We start from the raw sequence: 22,200 nt of genomic DNA on the forward strand, positions 1-22,200 counted from the left end.
TTCTGGACTACGATGCCACCATGAATGGAGTGGATAAGATGGATCAGAACATCTACGACCCGGTATAGGAACTGAAGGACATGAGGAAGCCAGACGTAACACCACTGTAACGTAACCGTAGCATGATCCTGATAGTAGACTTGATGGCAACACACACTGCAGTATATACTTGCTATTCCCCGGAAAAAACGGGCCGGCAAGAAAGTGCACGCGAAGGGGCAATCGCAGTGAAACTAATCTGTTGTGCAAATCCTGTTGCGTCTCCTTGCACGCAGGGGAGTGTTACACAAAAAGAAAAACTGTAGTTGAAACATCCACATAATTGTAAATAGTACCACAGTTGCACACATTTGTAAATAGTTTGCCAAATTCTTGTCAAGTTGTTACACTGTTGAATGTAAATAAACGTATTTTGCTATCAAAAAACACAGATTCATTCTTGGTGGTAGTGTTTTATAGAAGTAAAGCACTATTTAGGTGTTTGTGGCATCATTCATGGACAAAAAGAAGTGTCAAATTCACTAAAATTACATTGTTTCACTAAAAGCTTGATTTCTCCGTATTTTGGTCCAAAACAAGAGCATTTGAATGAAACTAACCATTTTCTATTGTTGATTACTGAAGAACGGAATAAGGTAGAAACAAACTTTTTTTTTCTGATGAAAGATGAGAGTTCAATCTTTCATTTGGTAGTATGTGTGTTTCCATAATTTTCTGTGGACCTTGAAAGATCAGTCAAAATGCTTAAATCGGCTGGCACTCACAGCATCCCTTTTCTGAAAACGTCTGACAGTCAAAGAGTTAATAGTACACCGTTTATAAAATGAAAAGGCAGAATGGAGACGGATTCATTCTTATTTAACTCTACTCGTCATACACGACAGCTAGAGCGATAATACTTCCTGATCCCCTATTAGCTGACTAACACTAACCAATCAGAAGCTAGCATATTTTAGGTAAATGCAAGTGAATGACGGAAAGCAACAGATTCGACACATCAACTTAGCTACTTGTACAAAAAATACCTAAATGTTTGAATAATGATTCTGCAAACATAAATGTACAAGTAAATATATATATTAATATATATTATATTAACATTAATGCTTAATCCTCAAGGTGTGGACCTTCTTTGTCCGTCTTTGTCGCTGGCCGTACCCACCGAATCTCCTTATTTGAAAACCCGACCAAGAAGTATTGGCACAAACATCCAAGTGGCACGCTACGCGTATTTCTTGTAGGTTTCAGATTTTTTCTCTCTCTCGCAAATCTGTCACTTTATAAAGTGGCAAATTTGCCATTTTATAAAGGCACAAATTTGCCACGTTGCAAGTTTTTTTTTTCTTGGAATATTGCCCTCTAAGACAATATATTTATACGTGGCCCTAATATGCTGTTGTATTTTAGATCTTAATCTTTACAAAAGTTTTTTTTTTAATAAATCCACAACACTAAATCCAACCTTAAGTGTTTCATTAAACAGAGTATCTTCCCTAAACATAACTTACCTAAAAAATTGTATTGCTTCAAAGAGGAAAAAAAGAATGTCGCAACAAAGAGTATTTGCCACCAGTAATTCTTCATTAACAAACAAATCCCTTCACAAATCACTTACACAAAGCATTCTCAGTTTAATCACTGATGGTGTAGTGGTGTATTCACCTGATTTTAGTGCAGGCAGCGTTGGCACTCAGTGACAGTGTGAATGTGAGCGTAAATGGTTGTATCTCTCAATAAATACTCAGTGACTGACTGGCAGTCCAGGGTTGTCTTTTCACCCAAAGTCGAAAATCTCTCCCTCCCTCACCCCCCTCCCCCGCTTCCTCTCTCTCTCTCTCTCTTTCTATATATATATATATATATATATATATATATATATATATATATATGTATATGTATATGTATTAGGGGTGTCAGGCATTTTTTTTTTTAAATCATAATTCATCGCATGACTTCAATAGTTAATTTAGGATTAATCGCAAATTTTGTAACTGTTCTAAATGTACAATAAAATGTACAGTCAAATATTTATTTCTAAGTTTTCATACTCTTGCTAACATAAAAGTAGAAACTAAAGTTAAACTAATAGAAATATGGCTGCATCTTTTAGTCATTGATCCAGTAAATTCATAATAATTCATAAAATTTAGTTAAAGTAAAAAATATGTACTGTACTGTAAAAAACGAGTATGCTATTGATTTGCGTTGGGGTCATTTTTCTGCCACTAGATGGCATAATTGCATTTGTAAGACATTGGTAACAGCTTAGTGCATTTTTCTTTTCATATTAAGAGCTAGCTAATCTTTAACATGAAGTAACTTTGTGAAATTCTGCACATTTTTAAAACTGCAAATTACAACTTGACCCCAGTCTCCACAAATATATGCATTATTATTACATTTATCACTGCTAAAGTTTGACGCGGACGCGAAATTCCCCCAGTACAGGCTTTCCAAGTAAGGGGCGATCATTAATCACGCGTTAAAAAAATTAGTGGCGTTAAAGAAACTTTAAATTAATTCAAAATTAAAGCACTAATTGTGACACTCCTAATACATATATATTATGTTTGAGGGACCATCTTTTCAACAGTTTTTCAATGAATGCCAATGTGGGATCAGTTAATCCATGCATAGGCATATAGGCCGTTGTTCTTCCACAACTGACAGCGTGCAGCTGAGTATTCATTAACAACCAGAAGCTTGCTGGAGAGGAGGGCAGTGGCTGCTGGATAAGGTGACCACTCATCATCCATCTTACCTGTAAGAGAGATACATTTTAACTTCATCATTCTTCATGAAATAATAAACAAACTGTGTAATCTACAGTCAATTTCCGAATCCTATTTCCATAAAACTCCCAAACAGGTTTTCATTTTTAATTCTCATGTCCATAGTCATTAGTGTCAACATACTGGTGGTCCACTCTACACTACAAATAGTTTTCCCTTGTTACTCGCGGGTTCATCATTCACAGCCTCGCTATGTCGCAGATTTTTTTTTAAGCATGCTTTTTTTTCTTCTTTTTTTTACCGTGTGCTTTTTGACTTGTTCGGTTTTTACAGTGTATGGACGCATGTCTTGAATCGCTAAGAAAGAACTCGCATTGTTCTGCATCCTGATTGGCTAAGTGTCAGTAAAACTCCTCCATTTGGTGTCTCGTGTATTGTGTTAGCTTGCTATTGCACGGTGTGGCCGTGACGCAGAAGTGCGGACAAACCTACAATGTCTACTAAACGTTCTGCACCGGCAGCAAAGACACCTAATGTTACACCCAAAAGGCAGAGGAAGGTTCTATCCATCACGGAAAAAGTTGAACTTCTGGACATGCTAAAGAAAGGTAGAAGTTACGCGGCTGTCGGGCGTCATTGCGGTATAAATGAATCCTCGATTCGTTACATAAATGAGGAAGAAACATAAGGGCAACAGCAGCAATACATTTTAGCAAGGATGCGAAAAGGGTGGCAATTGTTGCGGTACAAGACCATCATCAGGATGGAGTCTGCTTTAGCTTTGTGGATCCGTGACTGCAGGAAAAAGAACATTACGCTGGACACCAAGATCATCTGCACAAAAGCTAAAAAGCTTTACGACACATTTACTGAGAGTAACGAGGATGAGGAGCAGGATGAAGCGGAGCCCAGGTCCTCAATCAGTGCAGTTTCTGCTTGTAGACAACGCCGAAGGCCATGCTGATGATTTGTCATATGAGGGTGTGCAAATCAAATTTCGGCTACAAACACTACATCGCTAATTCAGCCCATGGACCTTGGCGTGCTTTCAAGGCCCTCTATACGCGCAACACCTAGCAACATCTTGTTGACGCTATGGACTCAGATCAAAATTTCGTACTAAAGACCTACTTGCGTGAATACAGCATTGCATCATGTCTCAAAATATTGAGAAGGCCATTCAGGAGATGAAAACTGAAACTTTAAATGCCTGCTGGAAAAAACTTTGGCTGGAGGCAGTGCGCAGCCCTACCGGATGAAATCCGTCACTCTGCGGTAGATGCAGCTGGCTAAACAGCTTGGGGAAGATGGCTTTAATGATATGACACCTGATGACATTAACCTTTTAATGGCTACCGTATCCGTTTGGCACACTAACTTTAGAATGTTTTAAATTTCAGACATTTAGAGATAGGGTGAGAAGTTCGGTCATCTGTGAGGGACTCAGAGTCGAACCGCTGCTCCTCTATATTGAAAGGAACCAGTTGAGGGTGGCTCAGACATCTGGTTGGAATGCCTCCTGGACACCTCCCTGGAGAAGTGTTTCGGGCATGTCCCACCGGCAGGAAGCTCCAGGGACGACCCAGGACACGCTGGAGAGACTATGTCTCTCGGCTGGCCTGGGAACGCCTTGGGATTCCGCCGGTGGAGCTGGTTGAAGTGGTTGGGGAGAGGGATGTCTGGGCTTCCCTCCTAAAACTGCTGCCCCTGCGACCCGGCCCCGGATAAGCGGTAGATGGATGGATGGATGGATGGATGATAAAGTATCGAATCACTAACATGTTTGTCCCACTATTCAGTCTAATTCAACAGCGAGAGTGGTGAGATGATATTTGAACGCAGTCACTCGTCCACTGCAGAATTTGCCAGTCCACAGTGATGTCAGAGGTCAATGTCTATACTGTACAAAGGGTCAGAGCAGATGGAAGTGTGATAAATGCAAGATCTTCCTCTTTCTCAAGGCAAGCAATTCATGCTTTGCAGCTTACCACAAGAAGGACAGCAGTGGTCATTTTGTATATATAACAACTTTCTTTGCCTATTTATTGTTTGCGGCCAATTGAGTATGCTTGATGTGAAAATGTATTTTCAAATTGCCGATAAATAGTCCCCAAAAAAGATTCCACATGACCTTGTACCCTCCCAAAAATTTTGCCACTGTCACTTAACTGGCCAGTGATGCAATACAATTTTCGATGTTTTTTTTTTTTAATTGTCAATTTTTTTGTTACCGGTATTTGCATCCCTAATAACCAGGAAAAAATTGTTCAATGAGGATTTCTTAGTCCGGCCATTGCTTGATTGATGCCCACTCACAATCACTGACTGATGATGACGTGGCAGCAATGACAAACGCCACAAACCTACCAAACGAGGATAAGGGAGAAGAGAAAGACGAGGACACAAGTGTTGATAAAGATGAGGAGGATGGACTAACATTGATCACTTGGCAACCATTGTGCAAATGGTCAATGACCTTCAGCGCAGCGAGTTGCACAAGAATGGGACCCGTAGATGTTTAGTTCACTGCAGTTCTCAAACATAATCAAAGCTGGCATGTCTATTTACAAGAATATTCTTGCCTAGAAAAATAAGGAGCGCCAACAATTACCAATCATCATGTTCTTAACTAAAAAAAAAGACACTCCGGCCTTCAGTGGACAAAGAATCAACAGCGGAGCAGTGCCAAGAGGAAGATGCAACATCAGAGGAACAGTGAAATACGTGTGAGTCATTAGTAATGGATTTTTTACATTTCTTACCTGTCCCGCCATGTATCTTCAACATTAAAATTAAGATTGTTATTTCTAAAAGCTGTTTTTTTATGTTGTTGTTGTTGAGTGTGTGCTTTCTTTTTAAGAAAAGATACCGGCCTGGAAAAAGCGGAGAAAAAATGGATGGATCGCCGTTACTGCTATATTTTTGTTTCTCAAATAAATGTTTTGGATATTTGTTTAATTCTATTTCATTATTGTTATTATTTAAAAATCTACAAAGGTTTGAACATTGAGAGTGTAAACTGAAAATGAAAGTGTTGCCTTATCGGACAAGTGTGTGGTGAGGTGTTTTACGGCTTTAAAACATTTATAATAAATGAAAAAAATATATAGGATTAATGAATTTTTTTTTCCGAATAAACAAAAAAAAAAATACTGTGCTGTATAATAAGTAAATGGAAAAAAACATACTTTTAATGGAAAACAAATGTAAATGAAAAAAGGACATAAATGATGAACAAAAACGCATTTATACTAAACTAAAAAACAAACCAAAACGAAAAAACATGTATAATAAACAAAAAAACTAATTAATAGAAAAAATAAAACCAAATTTTCATTGCGGATTTACTTATCACTGGTAGTTTTTGGAACGTAACACCTGCGAGTAACGAGGGAACACTGTATTGCAATTCTCTGTTAATCACACAAGATATTGACACAGAATAACAGTTACCTGTTTTGGCAAAGTTGACAAGACGTTGAGTTACAAGATCCTGGAAACTTTTGTCCTGATCAGAGAGTGGTTTCCCCAGAACTAACTCGAGTCCCCCAAAGAAAGCAATGATATCCAAGCAGTGGAAAGAGAAGCGGCTGTGGAATGGCATTAGGGGAATAGTTGTTTTGACTGCTCCTGATGGTGTGTGTGTCACCACATAGCGATACACAGGACTCTCAAGTGCCGCTGCAGAAACAAAAGTTAGGGATACATCAGTTATCAGCCGGGATATTTGGCATTTTGACGAATATCAGCATCGGCCTTTTGAAAAAATCCAGTTGCCGATAAGAGAGACCATCTTAAAATTGGGAAAACTTCAGAGAACTATATATTCAAATTTTTAGTTACCTTTCTAAGAGATGCTGCTGAGCCTGGGAGCTCCCTGTTCTTTTTGTTAGAATTTTAAAACTAAGATGTCTGCTGTCTTAAATGTTAGGAAACGGGAAATTGTTTTATTTTTTTGTTATTCTTGTATTGTATATTTGATGCCTGTTTTCTTATGCTACTTATTGTAGCAATTATTTGGTTTGCCATAATGGCTTATGAGAAATTTAGACGGCACTGAGGGGAGTTGTAATTTCCTCAACAACCTCCGGGGGCACCACGTTAACTTTGCTTGTTTGTAGGAGCAAAATAAACGATAAAAATCCTATTATCAAGTATTCACAATCTGAAGTTGCTACTTTAGTTAATCATGGAATTCTTTGCTTTAATAAGAGAATTACTAATCCACTCCGTAAACAAATGATTCGGCAGAAATTAAATGGAAGCGTTTTGACCTGTCAATCCTTTTATATTTGAATCAAAGCGTCGCACCAGTGGTATGGTCAGATTGCAATGAAAGCGCACTCGCGTACTGGTTCAGGTGCACGGGAGAGAGAGGGACTCGGCGAGCGTCGATCCTCAGTTGAAGAAAACTCAGTTGGAGACGATCTTGGCGGTCGGCGCACACGCAGCTGGAATGCTGCACTGGAGTCTCTGGCTGATGGTGATGGGCGCACGACTGAGAGGCCGCTACAGGTCTCCGGTTGGTGGTGAAGTGCACGCGCGGCGTGGAGGCCGCGGCAGGTCCTTGGCTGGCACAAGTCCCGGTTGGTGGTGATGTGCTTGCGCGGTTGAGAGGCCGCAGTCAGTTGGTTTGGGCGCTGCGGGGCGTCTAGGGCGCACAGCTGGAGCAGAAATGGGTCGCTGCCACGCAGCGGCTCGGCGCCTAACAGTCGTCGTGGAACCGGGTCGGCGGGGCGCTGCGTGATTCAGAGAACGGAAAATAGGTGGGTCGGCTCTCGGCAGGAGCAGGCACGTGCGTTTTGGGACGCGCAATGTGGTTGCAAGCCCTTGCGTGATGCGTGCTTTGGGGCGCGCGGCGTGGCTCAAGTCCGGGGCTCAAAGAAGGAAGTCACGCTTCAGTCTCTTCACTCTCAGCTTATTCGGCGACCGCGTCTCTCGTGATGGTCAGGAGGAGTTCGTGGGGCAAGAGGAGAACAGAGAAAGGAGCGAAGAAGAGGGGAGGGAAGAAGAGAGGGAAGTTCCTTCGCGCGCTGGCTTTTTTTCCCAGAGTGTCGGAGTAGTAGTCCCGCCTCTTCCGTGCGCTTGAAGCAGACTTGATCGACTGAGACCAAGCTTTTGGGATAGCATTTGATAAATTTTTTTTTAGCAGAATTGACAAGCCAGATGCTTCATTTATCATTCTGAACACATTTCAAACATTACTGCGATCATAAAGTTATTGAATCCGCTGAGCTTACTAATTAGCTAAACTTAGATGGCTGCAGAAGTTACACATATCATTCATTTGAGATAGACATACAGGTTGTGTACAAAGATAAACAACAGAAGTCACTTGATGTCATTCAAGTACAGAGTCCATTTATGTCCCAAATTATGTAGACTTCAGATTAATTAGGAGCGGCAGGATTCTTGAGGAAAATACCGATAGTGACCGCTGGAGGGCACTGTTGTACCGTATAACTTCTAAGGGAAGTTTTTTCCAAAAACACATGGCTGATTCCTGTGGACAGACCAGGCCATAAAAGATAGTCTGGGGACTGATAAGCAGTCTTATCGCTAGTTTGCTTGCTAAACAGGGTTTTAGGTCTCTGTAGGCGCTGAGGTATGAGTGCTTGCACACACGTTCTCCAGGGGGAAGTGTTTTAACTCTTTGACTGCCAGACGTTTTCAGAAAAGGGATGCTGTGGGTGCCAGCCGATTTAAGCATTTTGACTGATCTTTCAAGGTCCACAGAAAATGTTGTGTTTTTACTATGGAAACACACATACTACCAAATGAAAGATTGAACTCTCATCTTTCATCAGAAAAGTTTGTTTCTACCTTATTCCGTTCTTCAGTAATCAACAATAGAAAATGGTTAGTTTCACCCAAAATGCTCTTGTTTTGGACCAAAATACGGAGAAATCAAGCTTTTAGTGAAACGATGTAATTTCATGCACTCTAGTGAATTTTACACTTATTTTTGTCCATGAATGATGCCACAAACACCTAAATAGTGCTTTACTTCTATAAAACACTACCACCAAGAATGAATCTGTGTTTTTTGATAGCAAAATACGTTTATTTACATTCAACAGTGTAACAATTTGACACAACAATTTGGCAAACTATTTACAAATGTGTGCAACTGTGGTACTATTTACAATTATGTGGATGTTTCAAATACAGTTTTTCTTTTTGTGTAACAGTCCCCTGCGTGCAAGGAGACGCAACAGGATTTGCACAACAGATTAGTTTCACTGCGATTGCCTCTTCGCGTGCAGACGCTACACTTTCTTGCCGGCCGTTTTTTCCGGGGAATAGCAAGTATATACTGCAGTGTGTGTTGCCATCAAGTCTACTATCAGGATCATGCTACGGTTACGTTACGGTGGTGTTACGTCTGGCTTCCTCATGTCCTTCAGTTCCTATACCGGGTGGTAGATGTTCTTTTGATCCATCTTATCCACTCCATTCATGGTGGCATCGTAGTCCAGAACCAGTGTCTTCTCCGTGATCAGACTGTACCCACTCCTCCGATGAATATGCATTGGACTCGGGGTACTCTTCATCGTCAACGCTTCCAACTTCGGCGTCAACCTCGGGAGTCACCATCATCATCATCATCAATGTGCATTGGTCGATGCTTTTCGACTACTCTTCATCGTCCGATTGAACGTCCGCCTGTGTGCTCGGTTGTGCTCCGCGTTTTCCGCCGTTAGCATCGCTAGCCGGTGAGGCTTCATGACTTGATCATAGCCGCGCGTCAACGCTCCCAACTTCGGCGTTTAGCTCGGAGTCACCATCATCATCATCGTCGACATCAATGCGCTTTTTAGTATTGATCGATGCTTTTCGTCTTTGAAAAAAATGCTCAAGCGTGAGCTGCTTGCAACCGGTCGCCATTGTTGCTTCATCAGCCATTGTCCCCTCAACACTCTAGCTCCGCCTCACGTCTTCTACTGACACACACCCAATCTTGTCCAAAGAGAGTCATCGCTGCCATCTAGGGGCCAAAACGAGTCATTATACTAACTAGATCTGCTTGATACTTTCAGCACAGCTGGCCAAGGCTTTCCTCCACCCGTTTAAGAAAAAAAAAAAAAAACATAGTCTTTTAACGTCTTTGGCGCCCCTCCGTAGGTTTTTACTAAACGTTATTTAACGTTTTTGGCAGTAAAGGGGTTAAAAAGGCAAATAAAATAAAAATAAGGGGGACAGGCAATATTCGTTACATTGTAAATAAGTACATTTTACATTTTATTTAATTATGACATAAATTGTGATTGGTTTTCGGTAAATCGTCATAAAGATTAGGTGAAACATTGTACCTCTGAACTGAGGGAGTATGTTTTGGGTTTTTTCCCCAGTTTGAGGTTCTATAGTACAAGAAATATGTCAAACTAAATAGTGGAAAATAAGGGCTAGGACCATTATAAATTCTCTAAACTTCTACCTACACCTTTTGAGTACCACCTTTAAATAACTTTTGTTGTAATTGTTTTGTTTTTTAACTTGATCTTACTCAAATAAATGAAAGAAGAAAAAACCCATCTGATAAGCAGTTTGATAAACATGCTTAAAGGAATTGAAACCAAGTTAAAAGTGTTGAAGTTTGTATTCAAAATCATTCTCGGCTCTGAGAAAAACTTATCTGTCTATGTCTATTTAATAGGCAATGTGAGGCAGCAAGCACGCACACACACACACACCCCGACACACACACATATATACAATATTTTAACTTAATAATTAATAAGAGAATTTACCTGCAGCCCTGTGGGCGAGATCATTGTTAGGACATGTAACTCTGATGTCAGAAACCATGGTGGTATATGCTCTCTCAGGACAGCGGTCTGTGGTGGGGCAGGGGTCGGAGGGGGGATAAAGCTCTAATGCCGCTTTGGGAAGATTCTCATTAAAAGACTTGAGTTTTTCTGAAAAGAGACAATGACACATACAACAAATTGAACACTAAATATAAACACATTTTTGAACATAGGTTTTAGTTCCTACTCAAACTGAGGTCAAAATCAGGCCAAGTTTATTTATATAGCCCTTAATCACAAAATAGTCTCAAAGGGCTTCACATGCCCACAGTGCACAGTTGACAAATATTAACGACATCACCTGATCTAAACACTGGTACACAGGTACTGACACAAATAAAAGGAGTCAACATAAATATAGAGTATAATCAAGGAAGGTTTTTGCTATGGGCAATATGGGTGCCCAGGGTGCAATCTATGTGAGGGCTCATGAGCGCCCTAAAAAATAAATTAAAAAAAGAACTTGCTAGACTACTGCACATTTACATGTCAAGTTAGTGGAGTGTCGCGTCAACTTGCTGCGGAGACTCATATCAGAAGAGGCAAGGGCGAGGGGGAATGGGGTGAGGCGGGGGAAGGGGGGGACTGCAGAGGTAGGCAAGGGAAAAGGGGGCAGGGCGATCGACAAACCATCGACAACTTTGTATCACTTTTTAATACTCGGTCTACCAGAAGTCTGCAACTACTAGAATGACCTTGGCAGTCATTTTGACTGCTCGGACATTATTTGTATATAATTTGGATTATGACTAAAAAGATCGAACAATAAATTGGTGGAATAGGTAAAAACATGCGGACACTAAATTAAAACTATTTTTTTTGTGTTTTATAAATTTAAAGCAACACAAGATTTATTAAAAAAACAACCAGCTATTTAGTGAAATGGTCAATTTCAACACTTCCCTGAAAAAAAATTTGTGTTGCGTGATTATGATTTTATAGTACTTTTTATGAATATTTTTGCATTAAGTACAGTACCATGTCAGTCACGTGATCATCGTGATGTATCGCGTGTAATAAACACGCATAGAATAACATGGCAGCCAATGACTACAAAGAGACTCACGAGGAATTATTGTGTCCCACTGCGGACATCAAAGGTGGAATTACGCCCTATAGCAAAAAAGCACTTCCTCAAAAGCAGCACAGACACAAGAGACTCGACAAAGATTTGCGTCCAGCCAAAAATGAATCTGAAACTGTGGCTCGATAAGGAGGACGTATTCAGCAGAAGTTAGAAGTTAAATTTGTTTGTTTGCACTGGCTTCCTGCTTTCGTCACAGCTGCATATCACAACCTTAACACAATGTCGCTCTGTGATTGGTCCGAACAACCAGTGGTTCAGATCGGTGGAAGTCAACGGGCTTGGTACAAGATGTATTCTCTGGAGTTTGTGAACTCACAAATACCGCGAGAATTCATCTTACAGAGCAAGGTTAACATGTTGTGTGCTCAGCACGCTTTAGCCACATTAGGAGAGACCATCCCCCACTGCCCCACCCCCACATAGAATGACATGAAACCTGACGTGCTGAGGATTTTACTCTGATCAGAACTGGTGCAGTATTTGGGATAGAAGACGGCCTTTTTCTTGCTCATTACATCAGCAAACTCAAATGAAGGAAGGCGGCTGTCGTTTACGCACCGGATGCGTCATCAAGATCACATTACCAGGATAATGCCGTTGCCCACGGTATGTTCTTATTTTAATACTTTATCTTTTCTTTTTTTTTACCAGAGTTATTTGCACTTTTATTCTTTATACACAATGCCTAATCCAATACTGGAAATTAGTTATTAGTGGTGTGTTCTTTTAATTAGTGTTGTTCCGATACTTATACTGGTATTGGCAGAGGCCCCGATACTGCATTAAAACAGTGGTATCGGTATCTGTGAGTACTAACAAGCAATATGCCAATACCATTAATTCTGACGCTAATATAGGACTTTGGATGCAGCATCTTGTGTCTTGCTCATGCACGACATTCACTGATGTGTGACATGTTCACTGCATGCCGTGCTAAGATATCCTATTGGCCCTTGAATGCTCTGAACCAATGGCAAGACAGCTTTTTCATGTTGAGAAAAAAACAACAACTTAGGTATCGGTACAACGCTACTTTTAATATGGGCACAGCCCGAAGAGGCAACATGGTTCTCCCTTCTAATGGGCTCACCACCTGGGGGAAAAGCCGAAGGGGTCGGTTGTGCAGAGAGCTGGGCGGCACCCAAGGGCGGGGAACTTGGCAGACCGATCTCCGGCTACAGAAGTTAGCTCTTGGGACAGGAATATCACCTCTCTGACGGGGCCTGACCTGGTGTGCGTGGCCGAGAAGTTCCCACTAGCAGGGTTGGTCCAGAAAGTAAAAACCCTGCTACAGGTTGGCCTTAGCCACAGGTGCTTCTACTAACTGGAACAGGGATGGGCACACTCGGTCCTCGAGGGCCGGAGTCCTGCAGGTTTTGGATGTTTCCCTTCTCCAACGCAGCTAATATATGATCAGCTCATCAGCAAGCTCTGCATAAGCATGATAATGCCCCTGTTGATTGGAATCAGCTGCGTTGGAGCAGGTAAACATCCAAAACCTGCAGGACTCCGGCCCTCAAGAACCGAGTTTGCCCACCACTGTCATAGAAGCACCTGTTGAGTACAAGCACCGGTGGCTAAAGTCAAACTGTTTCAGGGTTTGTTCTCTCTGGACCTGGATTCCCCAACCCTGCCGGCTAGACATCGGACTCGCCTCCACACAGCTTGGGTACTGTTAACAGAGGGGTTGGACTCTTTTCCACTCTTGAGTTGCCCAGGGTGGCGTCTGTACGTTGGGGTTTACCCCGGTGGACGAGAGGGTAGCCTCACTCCGCCTTTCCTGACTGTTGTTTGTGCCTATGCACCAAACAGCATCTCAGTACCCACCCTTTTTGGAGTCCTTGGAGGGTGTACTGGAATAGTGCTCCCCCTGGGGACTCCCTTATTGTACAAGGGGAACTTCAACGCTCACGTGGGCAATGACAGTGAGACCTGGAGGGGGATGATTGGGATGTTTTGTTATTGGTTGTTATGGTTTGTCCATAACAAACACCATGTTCAAATATAAGGGTGTCCATATGTGCAATTGGCACCAGAACACCCTGGGCCGCAGTTTGATAATCGGCTTTGTGGTTGTGCGCCTGTTTTGGACACTCGGGTGAAGAGAGGGGCGGAGCTGTCAAGTGATCACCACCTGATTCTGTGTTGGCTCCAATGGTGGGGGAAGATGCCAGTCCGACCAGCCAGACCCAAACGTATTGTGAGGGTTTCCTGGGAATGACTGTCAGAATCCCCTGTAAGAAAGAGTTTCAACACCCACCTTCGGCAGCACTTCTTCCTTGTCCCAGGGAAGGCACGCATTGAGTTTGAGTGGACCGTGTTCGACGCTTCAATTTTTGAGGCGGCCGATCGGATCTGTGGTCATAAGGTGGTCCGTGCCTGTCGTGGCAGCTATCCTCAAACCTGGAAAGGATGCCGTCAAGCTGAAGAACGAGCCCTGTCAGGCCTTTTTGGCCCTTGAGTGGAGTTGTGTTCATTAGCGTATTTCCACTGGAGCCCAGTACCGCACTGCTCGGCTTGCTCAGCCCAACCCACGCACGCAATGCATTTCCACCTCCAATGTGCATCTGGGATGCTGGGCGGAAGTGACGCATAACCGGCTGCGACACAATAGTCGAGCGTGGGAAAAAACACATAACCAGGGCTCCAGGTGGCGGAGTGGTACCGTCACTTGCCTACGATGCAAGTTGGCGTGGGTTTGCTAATAAAAACAACAACAAAAAAACAACACATTACCAACTTGAAACTTCTTTTGTTTACTTTTTGTAATAATTAATGACATGAGACTATATATATATATATTATGCGAGCATTGGAACAATGAGCTAAAGTGTTGGATTTGTAAATTAATTTATATTTTGGATAATTGTAAAATAATTGGAGCAAATTGCAATTTGTGAGTAGGGAGCGGGGGCTGTGGGCCGGTGGGGTGCCTGGTGGGCCTGCCAAGCCCAACGCAGCAGAACGGGGCACGGGCCGTGTTGGGGTGGGGGGCACTCCTGGCTCCTGGGTTTGCTCTCCGGCCGGTGGCCCCTGCGGGGCCTGCGGGTTGTGCCTTGGCGCTGCCGCGGCCTGGGGGGCCCTGGGGGGTTGTGCTTGCTCTGTCCTGGCCTGGGGTCGACGACTCCCCTCTTTGGTGGAGGTTTTCATGCATGCCAGATCCTCCACACCAGCATCTACCAAAATTGAAACACAATCTGCTTCTTCCTCTGGTTGTTGAATCGGTGGAGGCTGATGTCTCACTCTGCTTCATCTATCCTTCCTTCTTTTCCTCAATCTTTCCTTTGGTCTCTTGAGGTCTCCCTAATTTGTTGGAATTTAGATGTTTCTGGGGTTGGTGAAAGATTCTGGTTGGTAACCCGGTGGGTAGTAGGTGATGTCTGGTCGGTGCTTCACGACTAGCTGGATTCTGAAGTATTCGGTTTAGGTGAATGGTATGGGGTTTTTAATAGGTTTTAGGTGAATTAATGAGCAGACACTCACACGCACGCACATATGCACACACACCCCCGCACATACTCACGCACATAAAAAAAAGAGAGAAAAAAAAAGAGCGCAATGATGATGTCATGTCGAATCGGTAAGATTACCGAATGAACAATATTGAGCTCTCTCAGAAAAAACACAACCTTTTCCTACGCAGCCATGATGTAATTGGTGCTGCATGTGGTCTGGCATTATCATGTTGAGAAATGCAAGATCTTCTTTGAAAGTGATGATGCCTGGATGGGAGCATATGTTGTTCTCGAATCTGAATATACCTTTTTCCATTGACGATGCCTTTCCAGATGTGCAAGCTGCCCATGCCACATGCATTCATGCAACCCTATACCATCACAGATGCAGGTTTAAAAACAGAGTGCTGATAACTTGGGTTGTCCTTGTCCTCTTTAGTCAGTATGATATAGCGCCCCAGTTTTCCACAAAGAACTTCAAATCGTGATTCGTTGGACCACAAGACAGGTTTCCACCTCGCCACATTCCATTTTAAATGACCCCTGGCCCAGAGAAACGCCTGCGTTTCTTGGTCTGCTTTAGAAATGGCTTCTTCTTTGTACTGTAGAGTTTCATCTGGCAACGGCGGCTGGCAAGGTGGATTGTGTTCACCCACAATGTTTTCTGGAAGTATTGCTGAGCCCTTTCTGTGATTTCCCTTACAGTAAGCATTCCTTGCTGGGGCCTAAAGATCATGGGCATCCAGTATGATTTTTCGGCCTTGACCCTGACACACAGAGATTGTTCCAGATTCTCTGAATCTGGGGATGGTGTTATGCACTGTAGATGATGATTACCTCAAACTTTTTGCAATTTTTCGCTGGTAAACACCTTTCTGATATTTCTCCACTATCTTTGTGCACAACATTGGAGGAATTGGTGATTCTCTACCCATCTTCGCTTCTGAGAGACACTGCCACCCCGAGAAACTCTTTTTATACTCCAATCAAGTTGCCAATGGACCCTATTAGTGGTAACTGGTCTTCCAACTGTTTTTTTTATTAGTGCAATTGAATTTTCCAGCCTCTGTCCCAACTTTTTTTTTGATTTGTTGTCACCATGAAATTTACAATCAACATATGTTCCCCTAAAATGATACATTTTCTCAGTTTAAACTTTTAACCTGTCATCTATGTTCTATTCTGAGCAAAATATTTAAATTTGGCACTTCCACATAATTGCATTCAGTTTTTATTCACAATTTGTATAGTGTCCCAACTTTTTGGGAATTGGGTTTGTATTACAATTATGTATTTAATTAATTTGACTGCATTGATCTTTCATTTACTTTTATTTATTTTTGTTGTTGTTTAGTGTATGTGTGTGAGAGTAGGTATGTATATGTTTATATGTTTATTTGAAATGATTGTAATGAATTTGAAAATACCCCAGGAAGATTAGCTCCTGAAAAATGCCAGGAGCTAATGGGGCTCTTAATAAACGAAACAAAACAAAACCACATGTCGAGTAGAAATATTGCACGTGAATGCCCCCCCATGTTGTATTTTCTACTGGACAACGGGGAATTCATTTTGATATCCGAGTGTCCGAGTTGAGAGAACTATTTAAGTTTCAACATGGCGGAGAGCGCCGAAGAAATATTAACACTTATAAGGGCGTTAACGTCCGCTAGCACAGCAGGTTGTTTTAGAATCTACACAATTACGTAGCATACACAATTTTGCTATAACAACAAAATTACATGAACAGAACTTGGTCGTAATTAGGAGTTTTCGAGTGGTAAGGTCCATCTTTCCCATAGCACGTGAAGGCAGGGTAAGACTGTGATGTCATTCTGCCCCATAAGATGTGTTGTTGCCTCTTAGCTTGGTAAAATATATTGTAAATTTCACTGACTTTGTACATGTAAATAAAGGACTAAGATGGCAAATAATGACCAAATGTTAGTTTTTCGAACAGAAATTACACTTGTTTTGTCTTTTGTTATTAGGTAAAAAAAAAAAAAGTAATAGTATTGACAACTCAACATTTCTGATATTTGCATTGCTTTTGTTGGTGACTAGCATACACACCAGGCAGATTGTTATAGTAGTCAAACGACATTTCATCACATTTTGAAATCAAAATAATCCTCACAAATCAAATTACAACGATCCAAAGTCCAATTATTTTCAAGGTTGAAAGTTGTATTGATCCCACTCAGTCAGTCCAAATCATGTTGGGTTACGTGAAGTACTTAGAAAAACTAAATAAATGTCATAATAAATATTAATAAAGAGATAAATATGTTTATAATTTTGTAAAATTAAGTTTTGAGTGAGCGTTCCTGTGCACACTCCTGGTTTAACATCGGAAAAGTCCGACTTCCCACCTTTCTCTTGTCCTCGATGTCTTCAGCTTTTTAATGTTCTATCAGATTCAAACCATTAAAGCTGTGCACTGCTCTTTGTTTTAGGTGAACTTGCTGTTGGAGGCTGCCGATCCTCGCTCCCCTTCATTTGGGCATCCCTCCGGTCAAGTCGTTGGTGGGAAACCATTGTGCCCAACTTCACCACAGAGCAGTGGATCCAAAATTTCAGGATGTCTGAGGAAACTTTCACTTTCGTACCACCTGGACACTTTTCCGCCATACCCGCTTTTTGAAAGCAAGAGCTTTTTGCGGTTATATTCGCTTTTCAGCTTCTTCTGTTTTTTCACGGCACTGTAACCAGGTCCGCTGGAAGCCGCTCTGCGCCATCTTCGCGGAAATTTCTTGGTACAACAACACTTTTCTACGGGCACCATCAAGCGCAGCCTGGACATTCTCGTCCCCAAGCAGCGACAGGAACATGTTGATTTTGGCGACGACTCCGTGTCTGTCTCCTCACAGAGGTGTGTTGCAGTTTTTTTTCCCCCCTCGCTAATGTCCATTATTTGTTTTTATTTATTTATTATTATTATTTTTTTTTTTTAAAGAGCTCAGTATTGTTCATTCGGTAATGTCATCATCATTGCTCTTTTATTTTAATTTTTTATTATTTTTATTATATAATATATATATATATATATATATATATATATATATATATATATATATATATATATATATATATATATATATATATATATATATATTTATTATTATTTTTTTTTTGTATGTGGGTGAGTATGTGTATGTGCGTGCGTGCGTGTATTTGTTAGCTCACCAAAAACCTATTAGAAAAAATCCCATACCGTTCACCTAAACCGAACACCGCCGTCAGGAGACCCGAGGGGACCGAAGAAAACAAAGGAAAGTGAAATCCAGCACCGACCAGACACCACCCACCGGGCCACCCACCAGAATTCTTCCCTAACCCCAGAAACATCTAAATTCCAACAAATCAAAAAAATAAATAATCTGGGAGACCTCAAGAGACCAAAGGAGAGACTGAGGAAAGGAAGGAAGGACAGACGAAGCCGAGTGAGATCCACAGACACCAGCCTCCACCGATTCAATGACCTGAGGAGGAAGCAGATTGTGTCTGAGTTTCGATAGATGCTGGTGTGGTGGATCTGGCATGCATGAAAATCTCCACCAAAGAGGGGAGCCGTCGACCCCTGCCAGGACAGAGCAAGCGCAACACCTCAGGGCCCCCCAGGCCGCGGCAGCGCCAAAGGACGACCCCCGGGTCCCGCCAGGGCCACCGGCCGGAGAGCAAACCCAGGAGCAGGAGCGCCCAACACGGCCCGCGCCCCCGACCCAACGCAGCAGGACGGGGCACTGCAGGCCCGCCAGGCACCCCACCGGCCCACAACCCCCGCACCCCCCACGTCACTTGTTCCGCATGACGTAGTCGCCCCCGCCACCCACCAGCTCATTCTCGTACAAGCCTCCTTAAACGGCTTTTTAGTGAGTTGCTGCTGTCAATCACAGCCAGACTACGCCCAACCCCATTCACAACCTAATGGTCCTCCAGGCAACACCCCCTTTGAAAGCCAATTTCAAATCTTAGTGAGGGGTGGAGCAAGAGTCTGATTTCCTGTTGAGCAATCCTTTAAAACTTTTTAAGTATCTATGGTAACTTTGTCAAACAATGTATTGCCTTCCATCTCACTATTTCATATCTACTGGCTGCATGCTCAAGCTATCTAACTGCTCAGTGGTCTTACCTGTCACAAGCCACTTGTAGTCCCCCCATGTCCACATAGAGATATTTTCAGATGCTGGACTGCAGATGAAACAGTAGTTTGATCACAGTTACAATGGAGCAATCAATTATAAACAGGAACAAGGTCAAACTTCACCTGAAGTCCACTTCTTGCTCTGTTGTTCCAATGACGAAAGGAACATCATTGTAGGCTCCTTTTCTTTCCCATATTTCAAAGGGTGACGCTTCAAGGACATACCCATCCACCACTGCAACAGGGCCACAGAAGTGCCCCCTGGTCGGAAGGTCAGTCAGGTCATCTGCAGCCCAAGAGGGGTAGTGTTGCCATGGGATAGCCTGTCAAAACAGTAAGTAATAGTTTCATTTTTTTTTAAAGAGTGTTGAGTGATAAATGCATCTGATAATCTGTGGCTAGAGATAAATTGATTTTGAACTTCACTCCAAAATTTATTATTACCCAAAGAGAAATCTCAACATATGCTCAATCATGGCTATACGTTGATGTTATTTTATACATTCAAATATTTAATAGAACAAAACAGACCACATTTTCTTAAAGTTGCTGAATGCAGAAAATGTAATTTTAAATTGCTCCTGCCACCTGTGGCTGAAAAATGAAACTGCACACTCCCTTCTTCACGTACACAATGCACATATGATGTCACATCTGCAGACAGAGGGCGGGAAATTCCAACCCAATAGTCTGAAAACTATTGGCCAGAGGCTTGCAAGAGTACCCATTGTGAACAGCTAAGGACTAAGGTGTTAATCTACTAATTAGAAGATGTTTCAGTCATAAATGGTCAAATAAAAAGGCTATGTAAAGATATTTTTGGGCAAAATCCATAGAACAGAAAAATAAACATCGCTAATCAATCTGATAGCCAGTGGATGTGCTAAAACTTTGACTATTCACCGATGTTTGGATCACACGATAATCTGCTATAAAGTAAGAAAGAGCACATACAGCCCGGTCGCATAAATGTGCATCTTGTTATTCAACACGACTGTACGTGTCAGGCTTCTGTTCGATTTTGGACACATTACCCTGAAAACAAGTCAGTACTGACCAAATTTCCCAACGAGTCCCCAGACCCCTCCCCCCAATAAAACAAAACTGCAACTTTCAGAGTGGCCTTTTTTTTTGTGGGGAGTCTAAGGCACACCTGTGCACTAATCATGGTGTCTAATCAGCATCTTGATATGGCACACCCGTGAGGTGGGATAGATTATCTCGGCAGAGAAGAAGTGCTCACTATCACAGATTTAGACTGGTTTGTGAACAATATTTGAGAGAAATGGTGATATTGTGTATGTGGAAGAAATATTAGATTTTTTAGTTCATCTCATAAAAAATAGGAGCAAAACAAAAGTGTTGCGTTTATATATATATATATATATATATATATATATATATATATAAAAGGCTCTTTGCTGAGATTTGGTCAATTTGTACCTGTAATATCTGTTTAACAGAGAGACTTCTCAGGCACGAAATGTCCTTGCAGCGTGTGTTGTTCAGAAAAACCTGATTGTCCGACTCAGCCTGTTCCAGCGTGGAATTGTATACGTACGAGCCACTCATATCAACTGCTGCATGGAAGAGATTCTTTGCAAGAGGCGACATCATCAGCGTCCATACAGAGGTTCCACCTTACAGAAGAAAAATATGTCATAACAGGAAGCCTTCATTCAGTGGAGTGTTTTCGGAGGGTAATTTACTTTATTTATTTATTTATTAATTATTATTTTTTTCTGGAGAGCTCAGTTCATTTGGTAATTTTACCGATTTGACATGTTTGACATTTTTTTTGTATTTGTATTTTTGTTTTTTATGTATTTTTTATACATTTTTATTTCTTATGTGGGAGTGTATGTGCATGTGTGTGAGTGCGTGTGAGTGTGTATGCATTAGTTCACCTAAAACCTATTAAAAAATCCAATACCGTTCACCTAAACCGAACACTTCAGAATCCAGCCAGAGTCGTGAGGCCGTCAGGAGACCCAAGGAAGGACCAAAGAAAAGAAAGGAAAGTGAAATCCAGCACTGAGCAGACACCACCTACCGGGCCACCAACCAGAGTCCTTCACCAACCCCAGAAACATCTCAATTCCAACAAATCGGGGAGACCTCAAGAGACCAAAGGAGAGACTGAGGAAAGGAAGGAAGGACAGACGAAGCAGAGTGAGATCCACAGACACCAGCCTCCACCGATTCAACGACCAGAGGAAGAATCAGATTGTGTCTGAGTTTCGATAGATGCTGGTGTGGTGGATCTGGCATGCATGAAAATCTCCACCAAAGAGGGGAGCCGTCGACCCCCGCCAGGACAGAGCAAGCGCAACACCTCAGGGCCCCCCAGGCCACGGCAGCGCCAAGGGACAACCCCCGAGCCCCGCAGGGGCCACCGGCCGGAGAGCAAACCCAGGAGCAGCAGCGCCCCCCCACCCCTACCCCAACCCAACGGAGGGTAATTTACAAAAAAAAACAACTACAACATAACTACTACTGAAAACTCTTCCTGTTATTTGTATTTGGTTGAATGACTTCCGGCAACTGCTTCAAGTCATTGCCAAAATGGATTCTGTTCTGTTTCACGTGACAATCAGAGTTTGCGAATCGGCCAACGTCTGTGTCGACCACACATAAGGATTTTCAATGAGAAATGTAGAGACTAATTGGGCTTTCACTGACTGGATGGAGAGAAACAGAGTCAAAATAGGCTCAACTATCAATCTGGATTTATTTATTACGCTCAAAATGAAACTACATAGCCTATTACTCTTCACACAGGGCAAGATGGGTTTGGATTATTTTCCCCCTTAATAAATTAAATAATCATTTAGAAAATAAATTTTGTATTTACTTGGGTTGTCTTTGTGAGATATTAAAATTGTCCCGATGATCCGAAGCAATTTAAAGGGACAGTGTGCAGAATTTTTAGATTTTTTTTTTTTTAATAAATGTTTTGATTTTAAAAATT

The 22,200-nt window shown here is 42.0% G+C and overlaps 1 protein-coding gene across 3 annotated transcripts in view; it reads right to left on the reverse strand.

Moving 5' to 3' along the window:
- Window positions 1–1,835: 1,835 nt before the first annotated feature.
- Window positions 1,836–22,200, reverse strand: part of LOC147178117 (uncharacterized) — a 38,585-nt gene continuing 18,220 nt past the window's right edge. For 2 of the 3 annotated variants that reach the window (XM_086071518.1, XM_086071516.1), the window contains exons 5-10: window positions 20,673–20,869; window positions 19,353–19,552; window positions 19,218–19,276; window positions 10,484–10,651; window positions 6,186–6,413; window positions 1,836–2,761 (exon numbers count right to left, since the gene is read on the reverse strand). In XM_086071518.1, the coding sequence (XP_085927644.1) occupies window positions 2,619–2,761; window positions 6,186–6,413; window positions 10,484–10,651; window positions 19,218–19,276; window positions 19,353–19,552; window positions 20,673–20,869 (995 nt within the window). In that variant the 3' untranslated portion in view covers window positions 1,836–2,618. The remainder of the gene's footprint in view (window positions 2,762–6,185; window positions 6,414–10,483; window positions 10,652–19,217; window positions 19,277–19,352; window positions 19,553–20,672; window positions 20,870–22,200) is intronic. The other variant, XM_086071519.1, reaches the window with a different exon arrangement.

This window comes from Leptonotus elevatus, chromosome 3, assembly GCF_054856555.1.
Source record: "Leptonotus elevatus isolate MCC_2025b chromosome 3, RoL_Lele_1.0, whole genome shotgun sequence".
Lineage (NCBI taxonomy): Eukaryota > Metazoa > Chordata > Actinopteri > Syngnathiformes > Syngnathidae > Leptonotus > Leptonotus elevatus.